The sequence below is a fragment of the Akanthomyces muscarius genome, chromosome 6, assembly GCF_028009165.1.
Source record: "Akanthomyces muscarius strain Ve6 chromosome 6, whole genome shotgun sequence".
In the NCBI taxonomy this organism is placed as follows: Eukaryota; Fungi; Ascomycota; class Sordariomycetes; order Hypocreales; family Cordycipitaceae; genus Akanthomyces; species Akanthomyces muscarius.
Window position 1 is genome coordinate 1,166,981 of NC_079246.1, and position 16,446 is coordinate 1,183,426.

General features: G+C 54.5%; 7 protein-coding genes across 8 annotated transcripts; 3 read left to right on the top strand and 4 right to left on the bottom strand.

Moving 5' to 3' along the window:
- Positions 1-28: 28 nt before the first annotated feature.
- LMH87_000408 (uncharacterized protein) lies at positions 29-1,099 on the bottom strand (the record flags this gene model as incomplete). Of its 2 annotated transcripts, XM_056198312.1 has the most annotated exons (3): positions 29-35; positions 93-686; positions 768-1,099. In XM_056198312.1, the coding sequence occupies 3 exons, from the start codon at positions 1,097-1,099 to the stop codon at positions 29-31; spliced, it is 933 nt and encodes a 310-aa protein (XP_056055274.1). The 2 variants fall into 2 exon arrangements, with proteins under 2 accessions (XP_056055274.1, XP_056055275.1); XM_056198313.1 differs by lacking the exon at positions 29-35 and having other exon boundaries at positions 89-686.
- A 79-nt stretch (positions 1,100-1,178) lies between these two features.
- LMH87_000409 (uncharacterized protein) lies at positions 1,179-1,624 on the bottom strand (the record flags this gene model as incomplete). Its single annotated transcript, XM_056198314.1, has 3 exons — positions 1,179-1,184; positions 1,242-1,337; positions 1,520-1,624. The coding sequence occupies 3 exons, from the start codon at positions 1,622-1,624 to the stop codon at positions 1,179-1,181; spliced, it is 207 nt and encodes a 68-aa protein (XP_056055276.1).
- A 249-nt stretch (positions 1,625-1,873) lies between these two features.
- Positions 1,874-2,752, bottom strand: LMH87_000410 (uncharacterized protein; the record flags this gene model as incomplete). Its single annotated transcript, XM_056198315.1, has 1 exon — positions 1,874-2,752. One exon carries the CDS (start codon positions 2,750-2,752, stop codon positions 1,874-1,876), a length of 879 nt encoding a protein of 292 aa, XP_056055277.1.
- Positions 2,753-5,208: 2,456 nt separating this feature from the next.
- On the top strand, positions 5,209-6,206 carry LMH87_000411 (uncharacterized protein; the record flags this gene model as incomplete). Its single annotated transcript, XM_056198316.1, has 3 exons — positions 5,209-5,369; positions 5,422-5,646; positions 5,705-6,206. The coding sequence occupies 3 exons, from the start codon at positions 5,209-5,211 to the stop codon at positions 6,204-6,206; spliced, it is 888 nt and encodes a 295-aa protein (XP_056055278.1).
- Positions 6,207-6,390: 184 nt separating this feature from the next.
- Positions 6,391-7,056, bottom strand: LMH87_000412 (uncharacterized protein; the record flags this gene model as incomplete). Its single annotated transcript, XM_056198317.1, has 1 exon — positions 6,391-7,056. The coding sequence occupies one exon, from the start codon at positions 7,054-7,056 to the stop codon at positions 6,391-6,393; it is 666 nt and encodes a 221-aa protein (XP_056055279.1).
- Positions 7,057-10,826: 3,770 nt separating this feature from the next.
- LMH87_000413 (uncharacterized protein) lies at positions 10,827-13,369 on the top strand (the record flags this gene model as incomplete). The annotated part of the gene is made up of 4 exons (XM_056198318.1): positions 10,827-11,070; positions 11,130-11,275; positions 11,330-11,873; positions 11,934-13,369. 4 exons carry the CDS (start codon positions 10,827-10,829, stop codon positions 13,367-13,369), a joined length of 2,370 nt encoding a protein of 789 aa, XP_056055280.1.
- Positions 13,370-14,181: 812 nt separating this feature from the next.
- On the top strand, positions 14,182-16,428 carry LMH87_000414 (uncharacterized protein; the record flags this gene model as incomplete). The annotated part of the gene is made up of 2 exons (XM_056198319.1): positions 14,182-15,016; positions 15,074-16,428. The coding sequence occupies 2 exons, from the start codon at positions 14,182-14,184 to the stop codon at positions 16,426-16,428; spliced, it is 2,190 nt and encodes a 729-aa protein (XP_056055281.1).
- Between the last annotated feature and the right edge of the window lie 18 nt (positions 16,429-16,446).

Below are 16,446 nucleotides of genomic sequence, written 5' to 3' on the forward strand. Positions count from 1 at the left end.
GAAAAGAAGTGGCGACGCTTTCTAGTATTTATATTCTATTTTATCATAAGAGAATCAGCTTTTGGCTTTCTTTCGTGCGACCCCCGGCCTACTCTGGATTCTTGTCCAGCGCCAGCCCTGTAGAAAAGATGCTCTGGCGGTCCGCTTCCGTCAGCGGGATCCCAAACCACTTCTCCAGCGCCGCGACCCTCTCCGCCTCCGTCGTCACCGTGGCCAGCACCTGCCTCTCCATGCTGCCCTCCGACCTGCGGCGGACCTCTCCTCTGAAATAGGTCAGGATGCCTGCGAGCCGCACGTCCCCCTCACGGCCCGGCCGCGTGTCCTCTTCCAGCAGCGCGCGCATGGCCAGCAGCTGGGCCATGAAGAAGCTGCGCGGGTTGGTGCTGGTGTAGTAGTTGACCTGGTAGTAGTCGTTGAAGAAGTACTCGAGCTCGGCGAAGCAGTTCTGCTCGACCCACGGCGCCGAGCCGTCGAGCGAGTCCCGCGTCGAGTACACCCACAGCCGCTGCGTCGGGTCCGTGTGCATGTCAATGTTCCGGTACTCGAGCCGGCCGCGGCGCGGGGCCAGCACCGTGAACTCGGTGCCGGAGACGAGTGGGATGGGCTGCATGGCGGCGTCGCCGCCGTAGCCAACGTCGGCGACGTACTTGACGCCGTCTATCGTGACAATGAGGCACATGTGAGACCTTTGGAGGCGGAGTCTCGTCAGCTCTGCGGCGTCTTCCGGGTATTGAGTGTAATAAAAAAAGCGGTTTCTCAAAACTCACCAGCCAGTGTACTTTTCCGCGCCTGCGCGCACGCGGCCGCCAACGGTCAGCACCTTGTAGCCGAGGCCGCGCAGGATGGCGGCGAAAAAGGCATTCAGCTCCACGCAGTAGCCGCCCTTGCTTCGCACGACAATCTTGTCAAACAGGTCGTCGAGCTCGAGCGACAGCTGGTGCGTCGGGTTGTAGTGGATGCCGACATTCTCAAAGGGCACGCAAGCGATGTGACGGAGCATCAGCTGGTGCAGGCAACGGAGGGGATCGGTGGCATGCTTGGCCTTGGGATACTTGATGTGGTCGAGGGCCCGGCCGAGCTGCTCTTCCGTGAGGGACATCTTTTCGGGGTCGTCGAGTTTAAGCTTTGTGTGTGTGTGCTGCAGGAAAAAGTGACGTATTTCCCCCTCCTCCGACAAGCTAGCTCTGCGCGGTGGTCGAGGCTAGATATATAGCTGCGTGCGGGAAAGAAAACGTGCTCACTCTGATGCGGCTGGAGCGGCCTTCGTCGTCTCGTGTCACTGATGAGAGAGACACATGCGGTTGGGCGTGCGGCGCTCCGTCGCAACCTAACCGTAGCTGGGAGTGTGGGCCAGCTTATTGTCAGCAACAAAGTTTACAAAGAAGCTTATGCAAAATGCAGAGGGGCGCCCATCTGGAAACCCCAGGTTTGTCAAGATCCAAAGCATCTTGTTAATCAAACGGAGCGGCAGTCTATCTACCTGGTTCCGCTTTGCGACAGAGCCCGGGTGGCGGCTTACATCCGTACGGGAAGCCGGAAGCTCGGCGGTTTGGGCGGCGCCGTTGCTGGTCGGCATTCCGAACCAAGGCCGAACTAAGCCGCTGCAAGTAAATAAGCGTACCATGTTGCCTGGAGCAAGTTCTTGAGAACAGCAATATCTTCGTCGATTCTTTAGTTTCACTTCTGTTCTCTACTCTGAGACAGTCTCTGCTTTGCCGATCGAGTCGATAGGATAAAGACTTGGTGTGATTGTGCATATTGATGCTATTGACCCCGCCACGGATAACAGCTTTAACAGTACCTGACGCACTATTGCTGACGCCCGCCGTCACGGGACTACTGCAGACTCAAATAATACAAACAGTCGGCCTAATTATTTGACATTCAGCTTCATCAAGTCCATGGTAATGTCATCCACCGTAAACCCCAGCCGCTTCGCAATCGTCTCGCCGTACTCGAGCGGAACCGTTGCCGGGGCCTTCCACTTCTTGCCCGGATACCTGGCCATGACGGCGCGCAGAAGCGCCGTGGCCTCTCCCTTGCCCCGCGCCTCGGGCGGCGCGACAGCGACCCCCAGCAGGCTCACCGTGTCCTTGCTTGCGTCCTCGGGGTCGGAGATGGCACAGTACGCCTGGCCCAGCCGAAAGCCGCGGCAGGTCTGCGGCCGGGTGGCCAGCACGAACTGGTGCCAGAGCTGCCAGGGGAGATCCGCAGCCGCGCCGTGCTGCCTGATGAGCTGCAGCAGCTCTTCCGGCGCGCGCTCCTCCAGGCCGTCGGGCCGCGACGGCGTCTGCTCGTCTGCTGCCGGATCGGCGTCCCTGGCCCAGCCCGACAGACGCCGCACCACTTCAAACCCGTTGCGGGAATACAGCTTGATGGCGGGCGCGTTCTTGGTAATGACCTCGAGCCAGATTGTCTCGGTACCGTCTGCGCGCGCGGCGTCCAACATGGCCGTGATGAGCTTGGAGCCGACGCCCTTGCCCGCCCAGCTGGGCACAACACCCATGCCCGCCAGGCGTGCGTGCCCGGGGAGGTCGTCACGGTACGCCATCAGCGCGAAGCCTATCGGCGTGTCGCTTCCCTTCGGACAGGCGACCAAGCTGCGCTCTCTGGAGATGCAGTGGCTCGGCATGTAGCCCGTCAGCTCCTCGGGTGTCCACTGGATCGGGTGGCCGAAGTAGTCGGCAAAGGCCTCATTGGAGCACTTTGCAATCTGCTCAATGGTGAAATCGCTTCCTGGTCTGATATCCATGTTGTCTGTGGCGAATTTATCTTATTAAAAAAAAAGTATGAAGATACGAAAGTTGATCGCCTACGCATCTTCCTTTACATGGCCTTAGCTAGCCTTACATACTTGCAGCCCTACAAGTGTCAAGTTATTAGCGGCTCTAGTACCCGACGCATACGCGGTCCCCGGTCTGACTGCTGGGCTCGGCAGCATGGCGACACGTAACTCATAGTCGATTCTTCTACTTTGCGCAAAACTTCATCATGATACGAACGTCGCATTGTGACGAGTTTCGGCGAGCCGATTCTGGTCTCCTACACGCATGCCGCTCCACCATTGCCGCTCCACCATGTTGCGTACATCCATGAATGACTCACACGACCGAGTTGACAGAACCCAAAGGACGGAGTTAATTCCACAAGACACGCAAGACTTGTACAATTTGTCGAGCTGGAGAGTTTCAATGTGGTGGTTAATTATGCTGTTCTCTGCACGCGGCAGGAAACCGCGGTGTTACTGTGCCAATTTCGAAATCAATGTACACATATTATCGCAGGCCATACACGGTTTCTCGAACGCTGCTGTTGTAGCTGTATAGGCGCTTGGAGTTTTCTCAACTCAACCTATTTACGGCCAGGGTTCGACCAAAACCCGCTTGCTTAACGTTGCTGCCGCAGTGGGATGACGATGCAGGGTTCATGTCGCAACACCAGGGCAGCCCGCTCACTATAGGCACTATCCTATCATCTCCCCAGGTATCAGATTCTCGGGGTGGTACCAATTTAGAATCTCTGTTAGTCTCTCCTAGTCATAAAACTGAGAGTAGATGAAGCGATCTGTCCATTTCTCGTCATACTCTTTGTAGCACAGAGCCGCTTTGGCATAGTTATGCTTGGAAAAGAAATGTGCCCTGTAGTCGTTCGCGCTACACCTGCCCCGTGCTGGCATATGTACGCAGACTGAATCAGCCGTTGGTTTGAAGCTATCGGGGTGGAAATATGTAATCCAAGACCAAGCGCTGTTTTGCACGTTGTGGCGATGGCTCGTGTACCATTCCACTGCCTTCAAGCGCAGCATCTAGAGGACGGCCGGCGGGAGACGCTCAATGAAAACAGAGGGCTGGTGCCGGCTATGGAACACAAGGCAGGGCGCAAATTATGTATTGCGACAGAACAAAAGACTCGCATCTTATGGTTTCCTTCTCAAGACGAGACCCTCAAGGTTGGCGTTGCCGTATCCTGCCTCATAGCCACCCCATGCTGAGCCTGGGGGTACGAGACATAACTACGCATTCGAGCTTGACGGCGATACAGTCTATGATTGTGATACGCAGCTTGCAAAAAGTACTGTTTATAGCTCATCTGCCCATCTCGTGGCCTGTAGTACAGCTTCCGGGCCGTGTTTTGTCGACGTATTGTTTCTGCTACATTAGCATTCAAGGTCAACAAATCCCTACGTAGCAGCAAAAGAAGGCGACTGCAGGGCACTGCCAGAACCTCGAATTTTATTTCCTCAGTTGAGAGTGCAGTCGCTAATGGCCGCAAAAAAAAATACGACACCTGCAGGATTCGAACCTACGCACGCGAACGTAATGCCTTACTGAGAGGCTGTTAGTTGAGTTTGGCTGATGGAAGACTGGTGAGTACGTACGCAGGGCACCGCCTTAACCACTCGGCCAAAGTGTCAGGTTTCCATTGTTCACTGGGAACAACGAATGACGTAATGTTCTCATACATCTACTTATATAGCTTTCTTGTCCGGCTACGAAACAAGAAAGGTTAGGTCTCGTTGCTGATTTCCATCTAGGAATTGGATGGCATATATGCCCTGACACTCAGGTCTACGTAGCAGAAGCCATCAAATAGAGGCTTCTTCTCGCTCAGTAGCCAGTAAAGGACCCCTAATGTTGAATAGATTTCGGCCCGCCGGAGTTGAGCTTGTCCGCCGTCTCGCGGTTCCTGAATCCTCCCAACGGCAAGCCTAGTAGCCACAGGTCTTTCCCTCTACCTTTCGTTACACTGCATCGAAGGAAAGAATCGGATCCCTACTACCGTGCTTATGTGGATAAAATATACAGGGAGGATTATTACTTGTGAGCGGACGCAGGATAGTCTCACGCTAGCTTGGAGTAAGACGCTTTTCATTCGATACTGTACGCAGAAACAAGCGCTTGGGCCAATTCGGCGCCGATGACTATTAGACGGCGTTTACTACCCGGCTTTTTCGCCAATTTTCTTGGCCCGTGTAGAGCGAGTATGGAACGGAAAAATCGAACACCATCTGCTCAATGCCGAACGTAGACCACGTTGCGTTGGCGTTGGGGATGACTGCAGCGAAGGGAAGCAAGAAACGGACGTGAAATCGCCGCAGGACTATACTTAAGACTTGAGCCACCTGCTCTCCTGACAGAGCGGTTTTCGACACTCTCAATTCAAATTTTGCGAGGTTCTGTACTCGATCCGCTCACAGCTTGATTCGTCATGCACAGCATCGCTACTCTAACAAGTGTACTGGCCGTGGCTGCCTCTACACACGGATCGCCCCTTGCTGGCCGACAGTCTAACGATGTTGCCAATGATTGGGACGGGCTGAGCTGCGCAGAGCTCGCCGTCATCTTTGCACGAGGCACTTTCGACTCTGGGTGAGTAAGAAGGCTTTCCTCTGCCACCACTGCGTCGCTAAGCCAATGACAGGAACATAGGACCTTGGGTCGGACAGCCATTCCGCGAGGCTTTGTACTCCAAGATTGGTAGCGATAAGCTCGCCTTTCAAGGTGTCGACCCGCAGGACTATCCTGCCAATTTGGATGGTTACATCGAGGACGGTGGCCCCGAAAGCTGTGCCGTCAGTCTCGGTAAAGCGGTGGAGCGTTACTCTGCTCGCTGCCCGTCGGCGAAAATTGTCGTGTCCGGATGGAGGTGAGTAATAAAGACAGTACACCGACAAGAATAAAAGATCCTAACATGGGTTGTATAGCCAAGGAGCGTTATGCGCCCACAAGAGTCTCGACGCTTCTAAAGCACTCGTCAATGAGCACGCGCGCAGCCAGGTGATTGCACTCACCACGTTTGGCGACCCCATCTCAGTTTGGTCCGACTCGACCAACTTCCCCGCGCCGCCCAGAAATGCGAGGCTTCTCTCGTACTGCGAGGCCAACATTCCGGACCCTCTCTGCACCAACCCACTCGAGAGGTGGCCTCACAGCCCCCAGGCCTTCATCGATAAGTTGGAGGCCATGTGGCGCGACTTTAGCGACGCCGATCTTAATGGCGCGCAAGAGACAGCCATTGGCGATCTGATTGTGCAGCTGACGAGCCAGGCCAAAAGCAAGATTGGCAAGCTAGGCAAGGACATATTGGCAGGCCATATTCGTCACTGGATGCTCACGCCGCAGCACTTCCTGTATGGACTTGGTCCGCATCCCATGACGGAGCAGGCTGCAGAGGACATTGCCCGCGCTTTCCAGCAATCAAAGTAGATGGATTGTAGAAGATTATGGCGCACACAATATTTGATCATAAATAGTTTTGTATTCTTCCTCCTATGTCATCTTCTCATAGAGACGCGTGTACTCGTAGCAATTCATGAACCCTGTATTCCGCTGATATGACCGAGGCCTTTTTTTTAATCTCGCACAAAAGAATGTTCCCTGGTGTAACCGTTCAAAATTTGACGCGAAGCTCCTCCGGGCAGTCCTCTTGCACAAAGGGGTGGGCTTTCTGAAAGGCCGGGAGCTCGCTCAGGTTGGCCGCAATCTTCTTGACGGTAGGATACGGGTCCAGACTGATGTTGAAGCGCTCCGCGCCCCAGACAGCTGGCATCAGAGTCACATCCGCAATCGTGACACTGCCGCCCACCGAGTACCTGCCGGCGCTCGTCTTGACCGTGTCCTCGTACGCCCGCAGGCCGTCGTGGATGAGCTCGATGCTCCACTCCTCGGCGTTGGCGCCGCTGATGGCGCGCAGGCGCTTCAGGATGCGCAGGTTCGTGACGGGCTGGACGTCGCAGGCGATGATGTTGGCGAGCGCGCGAGCCACGGCGCGCGGCTTGGCGTCGGCGGGCAGCAGCGCGGCGGTCCCGGGGTGCGTCTCGTCGAGGTACTCGAGGGCGGCCATGGACTGCCCGATGCGCAGGTCGCCGTCACGGTGGGCGACGAGCAGTGGCACGGTGGCGGAGGGGTTGAGCGCGCGGTGGGCGTCCGAGGCCTGCTCGCCCTTGAGGAGGTTGATGTAGACGGGCGTGTACTCGAGGCCCTTGAGGTTGAAGGCGATGCGCAGGCGACCCGAGCAGGAGGAGCGGAAGTAGGTGTAGAGAGTGTAGTCGGACATTGTGACGAGTGTGTGTGTGTTTTGTCAAATGCAGGAGCTTGGTAGTGTGCTTTTGCAAAGAAGGAGCGAAAATCGAGAGCTCACATCTTGATGAATCGTCTGGTGTAGGCGGGGTCCTAGCTAGGAGCTCCGTATGTAGCCGGACTGGAGTTCCGACCTCTCGGAGCTGATTCCGCCAACCAGTCCTAATCGGGAAATTGCTTCTCGGTACAGGTTAAGGTGGAATGCGCAGTCAATGACGGAGGGTTAATGGCCCAGAATCACGAGTGAAAGCATCTTTGGACAGTATTTTGACTTGGATTTCATAGTCAGAAACTAATTAGGATTAATTCGTTTTGAGAAGTGGCCTAATTATTGCAATCGCCGCAAGAAGCCGGTCAGTGCAGGGTAGTGGCTCGGCGTGGACAATGGGAGATGATGCCGTCCATCGAAAATCTCACAGACGCAAAAAAAATAGCATCTAGGCAAAATGGCCGGTTTCACAAGCTAAAATGTAGACAGTGCGAAATATCGCGGAGGTTGGTCCCTTGCAGAGCTGCAAGCCAAGCATCTAGGCGCCAACTGCCAATACTCAAGCCATTGCTGTCCATTAACAGGTCACGTGCTTGACTTGGATGCATACTGATACAATGTGTTGCTTACCGTGGCTTCTCTCACATCTTCAATGCAGTTGAGCTACAAGGCAGTTTGCTGTTGACCGGTGGCTGCAGATACAAGTGACTAGTTGACCAGCCTGGCCAAGACCGTGCTCGGTGGAAGACAGAGAATATTAGAACAAAAACACGAGATGAATGATCCAATATTCAAAGGGGGGGAAACAAGTGCTTGGAGCTTGTGGATGCGTAAGATATTCGTCTTCTAGCGGAAATGTTTGTCCTCTCAATTATCATTTGGCTGGTGATAGACTTTACTGTATGAAACGTCTGAAAATGACAGGTTCGATTCTATTCGCAAGAGAGAAAAGACTCCCGTGGTTCTCTCTAGTCTCCATCAGCATCGTAATACTCTCATGCACTTTGACAACTTAGGCCGGGTACGATCGGTACCCTGCTCCCTGCATCCAGCCCATAGACTGAACGGTGTGCTTCTTACCTCCCAGCCGGGATCCCTCTTTGCGCATCGGCAATTCGGGGCCTCGATGAGAAAACGTTTTTCTTTATTTGGAAGTTGCAAACGATGAAAAAGGCTACCAGAGGCGCGTGGCAACATTTGCATTGGGGTACCCTGCCGTTGCCCTCTCAGCGCTGGGGCTAGGCGTCGCAGCGATGATGCAAGCTGGACACCCCTGATAACGTCTTCGATCACGCAATTTGCAACCCACGGCGATGGCCCGACGGCTGAAGGCGATGGACCTTAATGAAGAGGTAGTGGACAGGGCATGGCCGAGACTTTTGCGAGCGCGGCCAGTCCGCGTACCGCGGCAGAGAAGCTATTGCTCGCGTGAGGAGCAGCGATGAGGCACAGCCAACAAGGCTATTTCGAATATTTCGGATATTACGACTCTGGGGCTGAGCATAGTTTCCAATAGAATGCCCATCAACGGATAATGTCCGACTACGAAGTATACCGAAGGGCGACAGCCCGAGTTGAGGAAACAGGCCCAATGCCGTCGATTTTGCAATTTGTAATCGCCCGCACACCGAGTGTCGATTGCGGTCACAATCCGTGAGGAAGGCTATTATCAAAGCCAATACCACCCTCCGCCGTCAAGTCTAGAACTTTACGGCATCATGTTCGCACGGTGGTTGTCTTTTTCACTCTCTTCTGTCCTGCCGCAATTACAATCATCTTATGCAGGGATCAACTGTAAGTAAACCGTCCGGCCAGCATGGAAGATTCGCAACTGGTCATGGTGAGAGAGCCTAGGCCGCGTATTCCGCCCAATAAATATGAGGTGAGGCAAGTATCGTTGACGTGATATTCATCATCATGAGTCGCGACCATTCATTACAACCACAACTCGAACAAAGGATTGCACGCACACACAAAGCAAAAGCGTATCGTTCCCTTTGCCCCCCTCGATGAGCAAAGAAGCGTACCCTACAAGAGTATAGCGTGACCACAGTCGCCGGCGCTCATCAGCGTCGCACCCTGGTCAGCTGAGCACATTGGCAAGCCTTGTTATTCTGCGACCGACCATGCAGCAGGGTCAGGCGGAGATGCAAGATTGGGCTGCGAGATTTTCCTTCCGTTCGAGGAGATCCTGCCGGGCCGTCGCTAGTTGAAGCATGCATAGGCGCCCCCTTTCTTGCTATGCGAGGCCACGAGGTAGCGTGCTTGTGGATGTGGATGATGCCGTTGCAACCCAGGGCTTAGCTGCCGTGATTAAAATCTGAGGAATGTGGGAGGAGGCGTGGTGCCGCTGCAACAAAGCTGCTCTCACATCTTTGTTTTCTTTTTCGGCTCGACTCTGCTGCTTGTATTCTTTACGGCCGCCGCCATGTCTCTGCTAGTGCCCGCCGTGGCGCTGTCTAGGCTGGGAAAGAGTTTCAAATAGCTTGAAGACGTTGTTGATTAGGCGGATTGCGTAACTTGCACACCATCCACAGTGAGAGACTGAATCTCGCAACAGGCAAAAAGTTCGCAAATTTACTTTGGGGAAGCATCCAAGCTTGCGAACGTTCATGCGAGTGGGAACTCTCGACATTTTTTTCTGCAATGCGCCGGAACGGAGTCAATAAATAAAAAAAGGAGCTCTGTGAGAGCCTCATGTCATCTACATGGCGATGATCCGCCGTCGCAGCTTGGCTTGCTGCAGGATGACGGGAAAACCGGAGAGCCGAATCCACATCTCGCAGCAGTATTTCCAATGCCTCCTAGGCCTTTTTTTTCCTTATCAGTTTGAGCGCTGGCCTGCCTGGGCTCCTCTCTTCCCAGCGTGCCGGCCTGCCTGCTTTGAAATCTGACAGGCTTTCATCTCTCGAATAAAACAACAAGATATAAAAGAGGCTAAACTAGATTTGTCAAAGACAGCTCTAAATTGTGGGGGTGAGTGCGCATCTCTTTATGTTGACGCCATTTTGGGTAAATCTTACTCGTCGCATCGCCCCCCCATCGCCCTCTTTCCTCTCCAGCATAACGCGGCAGAGCCCCCCCTTCTGCTAAAATCAACTAGTCAACCAAAACGCAGCCGGGCCCTGCAAGCACGCAATTCAGTGGCTCGGTCGACATCATTGATATGGGCTGGAGCTGAAGGAAAGTGAGGACTCGGGGAGGGCGACCGTCCCACCCAGGGCCCAGTCCCCTTCGTACCCCGGAGCCCAGCCCACCCCAAAAAGTCCGGGTTGTAACTTTTCTGAGGCAGCACAGAGTGGACAAATCTGGGTTCGTCGCTTGGCGCGCGGACTTGAGAGAGATTTCAGCCAGGAAAGCCACCGAAGTCTTTAAAAAAAATGGGCGTTTCTTAGCAGCCCGGGTTCCTCCTTTGTGCGGTCCAAGAAGCTTGCGCCTGGTCCACACGTGCTCCTCTTCTGTGTTTGTGTTGTCTTGATGAATTTTGTTATATGAACTTGGCTGCGCTCCCTCAGAATTTCCTGGCGCATTGCTGACCCCATTCGCAAAGCTCTTGGCCGGCTTTCCACTCTCGTCTATTAGCCCCGACCCGACAAGGCTATTCCTTTTCATCTAGTCATTGATCGTCCCTGACTTTTCTCTCCTTGACTTTTTTCTCCTTCCTTCATCTCTTGTTCACTGCAAGTAAACAAAAAAATCACTGCTTGGCAGCTGTGCCGAGAATCCGGGTGAAACCACACACGCGCGCCGTCGTCACCATGGCTAGCATCAAAGAGCGCCTGCAGCGGGCTTTTGACTCGCAGCACTACGAAGCCGACGACGATATTCCCTCCATCTCCAATGCGGACCTTTTCATTGAGCGCGAGCCCACGGTGGCTGAATTCATCCAGGAAATTACGCCCTCACGGCAGGCTGTCGGTCGCTACGTCTACAACCTGTTTCCGTTTATCCAATGGATCGGCAAATACAATGTCACCTGGCTCATTGGTGACCTCGTCGCTGGTATGCTAAGCTTTAAAATCGAGCGATGAGAAAGCCACCGAGAACTGACAAGATCGCAGGCATCACTGTCGGAGCCGTTGTCGTCCCCCAAAGTATGGCCTACGCCCAGCTTGCCCAGCTCCCCGTCGAATTCGGTCTTTACTCGTCCTTTATGGGTGTCCTGATTTACTGGTTCTTTGCCACGTCCAAAGACATTACCATTGGTGTAAGATTTTCCCGCTCGCGCGTTGCAACGCCGCCAGCTAACAAGCCTCTCCAGCCCGTCGCCGTCATGTCACAAGTTACCGGAAACATCGTTCTTCACGCCAAAGATGTCATCCCCCACGTCGAAGGTCACGTCGTCGCCTCGGCCCTCGCCATCATCTGCGGCGCCATTATTCTCTTCATGGGCCTGGCCCGCCTCGGCTGGATTGTCGAAGTCATTCCCCTCCCTGCGATTTGCGCCTTCATGACCGGCTCCGGAATCAACATCATCGCCGGCCAGGTCTGCAAGCTCATGGGCATTTCCGGGGTCAACACCCGCAACGCTCCCTACCGAGTCATCATCGACACGCTAAAGGGCCTGCCGCGAACCAAGATCGATGCCGCGCTAGGCTTGACCTCTCTCTTCATGCTATATCTGATCCGTGGTTTCTGCACCTACATGGCAAAGAAGCAACCGCAGCGCGCCAAGACGTACTTTTTCATCTCTACCCTGCGCACGGCGTTTGTCATCTTGCTGTACACGGCCATCAGTGCGGCCGTCAATGTTCCCCGTCACAAGAAGCATCTCAAGTTTTCTCTTATCAAGGATGTCCCCAGAGGTAAGGGCAACCACATCGCAGAATGATGCAAGGAAGAAGCGCAAGACTAACAAAACATAGGTTTTCAACATGCGGAGCCGCCTACCGTCAACGCAGAAATCATCAAGGCCTTTGCCTCGGAGCTCCCTGCTGCCATCATCGTTATGCTGATTGAGCACATTTCCATTTCCAAGTCTTTCGGCCGAGTCAACAACTATGTCATCGATCCGTCTCAGGAACTCGTCGCCATCGGTGTGAGCAACCTTCTTGGACCTTTCCTTGGAGCCTACCCCGCTACTGGATCCTTTTCCCGCACTGCCATCAAGTCCAAGGCCGGTGTCCGCACCCCTTTTGCTGGTGTCATCACCGCAGTCGTTGTGCTTCTGGCTGTATACGCCTTGACTAGCGTGTTCTACTACATCCCCAACGCTGCGCTTGCTGGCGTCATTATCCACGCTGTCGGTGATGTCATTACCCCTCCCAAGGTTATTCTTCAGTTCTGGCGCGTCTCGCCTCTTGAAGTCATCATCTTCCTGGCTGGCGTTTTCGTAACAATCTTTACCGACATAGAAAAGGGCATCTACACAACAGTCTGCGTGTCGTTTGCCATTGTCCTTTGGCGACTATTCCTGAGCCGTGGCCGCTTCCTCGGCGTCGCACGCATCCGTACCGTAGTCACCTCGCCCAACGGCTCGGTGACAGGTCTCGGTACGGAGAAGAGCCTCACTGAAGATTCTGAAAAGTCACTTCGAACTGGATTCCTCCCGCTTGACCACGAAGACGGCTCGAACCCTCGCATCGATCTTCAGCGCCCGTACCCTGGCATCTACGTATACCGCTTCGCCGAGGGCTTCAACTATCCCAACGCAACGCGCTACTTGAACCACCTCACCGAGACCATCTTCAAGGAGACTCGCAGGACCGACGTTACCCTGGTTGGCAAGATTGGTGACCGTGCCTGGAACGACCCCACCCCTCGCAACGTCGAGAAGGAGCCCGTCGACGACACGCGGCCGATCCTCAAGGCCATTGTCCTGGACTTTTCCACTGTGAACAACATTGACGTCACTGCTGCTCAGGCGCTGATTGACGTGCGCAACCAGCTAGACCGGTATGCCGCACCAGGCACGGTGGACTGGCACTTTGCGCACATCGAGAACCGCTGGACCAAGCGTGCCCTGGCCGCTGCTGGATTTGGCTACCGGTCGCCGAAGCTCAAGGAAGGCGACGCTGCTGGACAGTGGAAGACCATCTTTAGCATCGCAGACCTGGGTGGCTCCGACAGCGCGGCCAAGGCTGCGGCTCTCGACGACAAGGCTGCTGGTCGTGGATCTTATGACGTTGAAAGCAAGGTGGCTCCCGATTCAGAGATTTGGCCGGCTTCTGGTTCCGAAAACGATGTGCCGAAGAACCCGGGCAGCGCTCGTCTGGTTGCTGTGCATGGCCTGAACCGGCCATACTTTCACTTTGATTTGCAAGAGGCGGTGGAGGCAGCTGTTGCCAACGCTGAGCGGTGATGAAAGACTTTTGTTGTCTTGGTTTCTTTTCTGTCCCTGAAGATCAGCTTCTTTGGTATTTCTTGATGTTGGGATTTATATCAAGTCATTTGTGTTGTGTGTCTCAGTTTTGGAGCGGCAAGAGTAGGCAAGGTGGCACTCTTAGGACTTATTTATTTAGCATTTTGAATTGCATTCACCTGGTTTACAAGACCACTTACATTTTAAACATGTTAAAAACCACGTCCAGTAGTTAGTCTCCGGTGGATGTAAATATAAAGCGAGGAAGCTGACAGGACATTACCAATAATTATAGGTAGTGCCGAAACAGAGTTCTAGGTACCAAAGTTTAGTGGAGTAGGAATGCAGAAGACCGCTGTAGCGTGGCGAATTATAGTGGGTTCCAGCGGAACGCACGGGTTCCATTAGCGCTGGAACGGCGAAAGGCAAAAAGGCTCGCCAAGCAGCCACAGCCTGTGACGAGGTCCCGGGCACAGCCCCGAGAAAAAAGAGCCGCGGCGTTCGATGAGTAAAAGGACGAGTTGACCGCATATATATTGGTTTTAATTTAATTTGAACAAGTCCTTGTTTCGGTGCAATATCGATACCCTGCAGCAACCACCTGTAGCGCGTCATTGTGGCTTCCTTTATAAATACTTAGCCACGCTACTGGCCCCACTTCATCTTGCGTCCCGGTTTTGGCTGCCAAAGCGGCTGTCTAATCAATCTTGGCTCTGTTTGGAAAAGGTGATCCCCTCGTTGTTTTATTTCCTTCATCTTAACTCCTTCTTCTACCATCGCGGCCCATCTCCTGCCCGCCCATCCCACTCGCGATGGACAATTCCAACGGCCGCCCTTCCTCAGCGGCGGCCATCGAGCTGCAGCACCAAGAAGAACAACAACAGCAGCAGCAGCAGCGGCAAGCCCATGCTGCTCTCGGCGGCGCCAGGGCTCGCAGCACTTATTCTCTAGGCCCAGAGACGCCCAGCGCCACGGGAGATTCGAGCGGTGGCTACTTTGACGCCGCCATGAACCTGCGTCCCCAAGCCTCGCGCCAGTCTGTCCGCTCGACCTCGCACCTCTCAGGCATTGTCGGGCCCCATGGGGAATCCCGCCCGGCTAGCCGGAACTCGAATCGCCGACCGAGCATTCGCATTCGCCGCCTCTCGAACGCATCATCCTTGAACCCCCAGGATACCGATGTGGCCGCCGTCGCCTCCGCCTCCTCCGACGCGCTCGCAGCGGGCGCCGGCCCGTCCTTGGCACAACATGGACGCCCTCGCAGCGTCTCGCAGCCTATGCTCGACCCAGCGGCGCGGGAGAGCGACGCTGCTAGGCACTCGCGTCGCGCACCTCAAATTGCCATGCCGCGACTGACCGAAGAGGGCTCACGCCCAACAATGCAGGAGCTTGGCATTCCTGGCAGCCACCTGTCTCCCACAACCTCTCTCCCCGAAAGCATCACCCGACAGCGACCCGATTCTCTCGATGCAGACCCCAGCGCTTCCCAGCGAAACAGCCGCAGACGCTTTAGTCGAATGTTCTGGCCTAGCGGCAACGGCGCTGCAAGGCGCCGTTCGCAGGACGCAACGTCTCGAGGATCTCGAGCATCCATGTACCAGGATGACGAGTATGACGAGCATTTGGTAGACTTGCTGGATACCATCGGTAAGTTGTCTTGATTGAATGTGTCTTTGCATTCTCATCTGCTAACACGGAGCACAGATCCCGAAATCCAAACACTATCGACCCTCACTAACATTCAAAATTCCCTATTCGTTCCCGATCTGGGGAAATTCATCAACAGACGCCCTACGTACACACTTACTCAGCACGACATGGAACGGGTTGTATCTCGACCTGGGACATCCGAGCCGAGAACTTCAGGGGCTCAGCAGGAACCAAGAATATCTGGTGTTGCGCCTGATGAGCCGATTGAAGAAGTACCGCCTCAAGTGGAAGCGCAAGCAGAAGCTGAGGCCGAAGCGGAAGCACCACCGGCCATACGAAGAACCGATACCATCACCTCGCGATTGAGCGACTCTCATTATGCTGCACTACCCCATGGTGCATCGCTCGCAAACTGGACAGATGCGGAGAAATGGGAGCTTGACGACCATGTTCGCCATATGCTACACTCTCGACGATCCAAATTCAAGCGAATGATGAAGGGCTTCGGACAATACGTAAGCCGGCCACTCGGATTCCTGGTTACCTTCTACGCTGTGTGCATCACTGCTTTTGGCCTTGCTTGGGTTCTGTTCTTGATTGGGTGGATTTATGTCGGCGACAAGCAAGAATACACCCTGCATATCATTGACAGTGTCTTGGTTGCTCTCTTCTTGGTCGTCGGTGGTGGCATGGCTCCTTTCCGCGCTATGGATACCTACCATCTGGGCTTTGTCATCCACTATTGGCGAAAGATGAAAAAAGCACAGCTCAAGAGGGGGGATATTGAGGCGCCAGACACTGGCGAAGCATCAGATGTCTCTGGTGCTCCGGCAGTTGATGCCAACGGCAAGGAGCCATCGCCGCCGAATCCAGTCGGCCAGGCGGGACAAGAACCGTTTCCCCAACTTCGCACACCCAGCCAATCGCCAAAAGAGCAAGACGTCGAAGTCGAAGAGGACGAGCTGGAAGACTTGTATCCGCTCACACTCAAGCAGCAGAAGCGCTTCCTGCATCATCGCGATAAGCTAGTCAAATCACACAGCTTCTACAAGCCGCACGAAACCTTTACTCACTACAAGTTCCCGCTCAGCTTGCTGATCACCGTCATCATTTTACTCGACTGCCATTCATGCCTTCAGATTTCGCTGAGTTCTACCACGTGGGGCATTGACTACCACCATCGCAACCCGGCCATCACGACGACCATTCTCTGTGTCAGCATCACAACCAACATTGTGGCCGGTTTGGTCATTATGCGAGGCGACAGGAAGACGCGCAAGAAGGATGTGGTGAAGCTTATAGACCGCCAGGAACTGACGAGCGATGCAATGAAGAAGGTGGCGAAGAAGAAGGAAAAGAGACAAGAAAAGGAAGAGGAAGAGGACACGCCGCGTATTCTCAGCAAATAATGACCGCGTCGCGTCGGA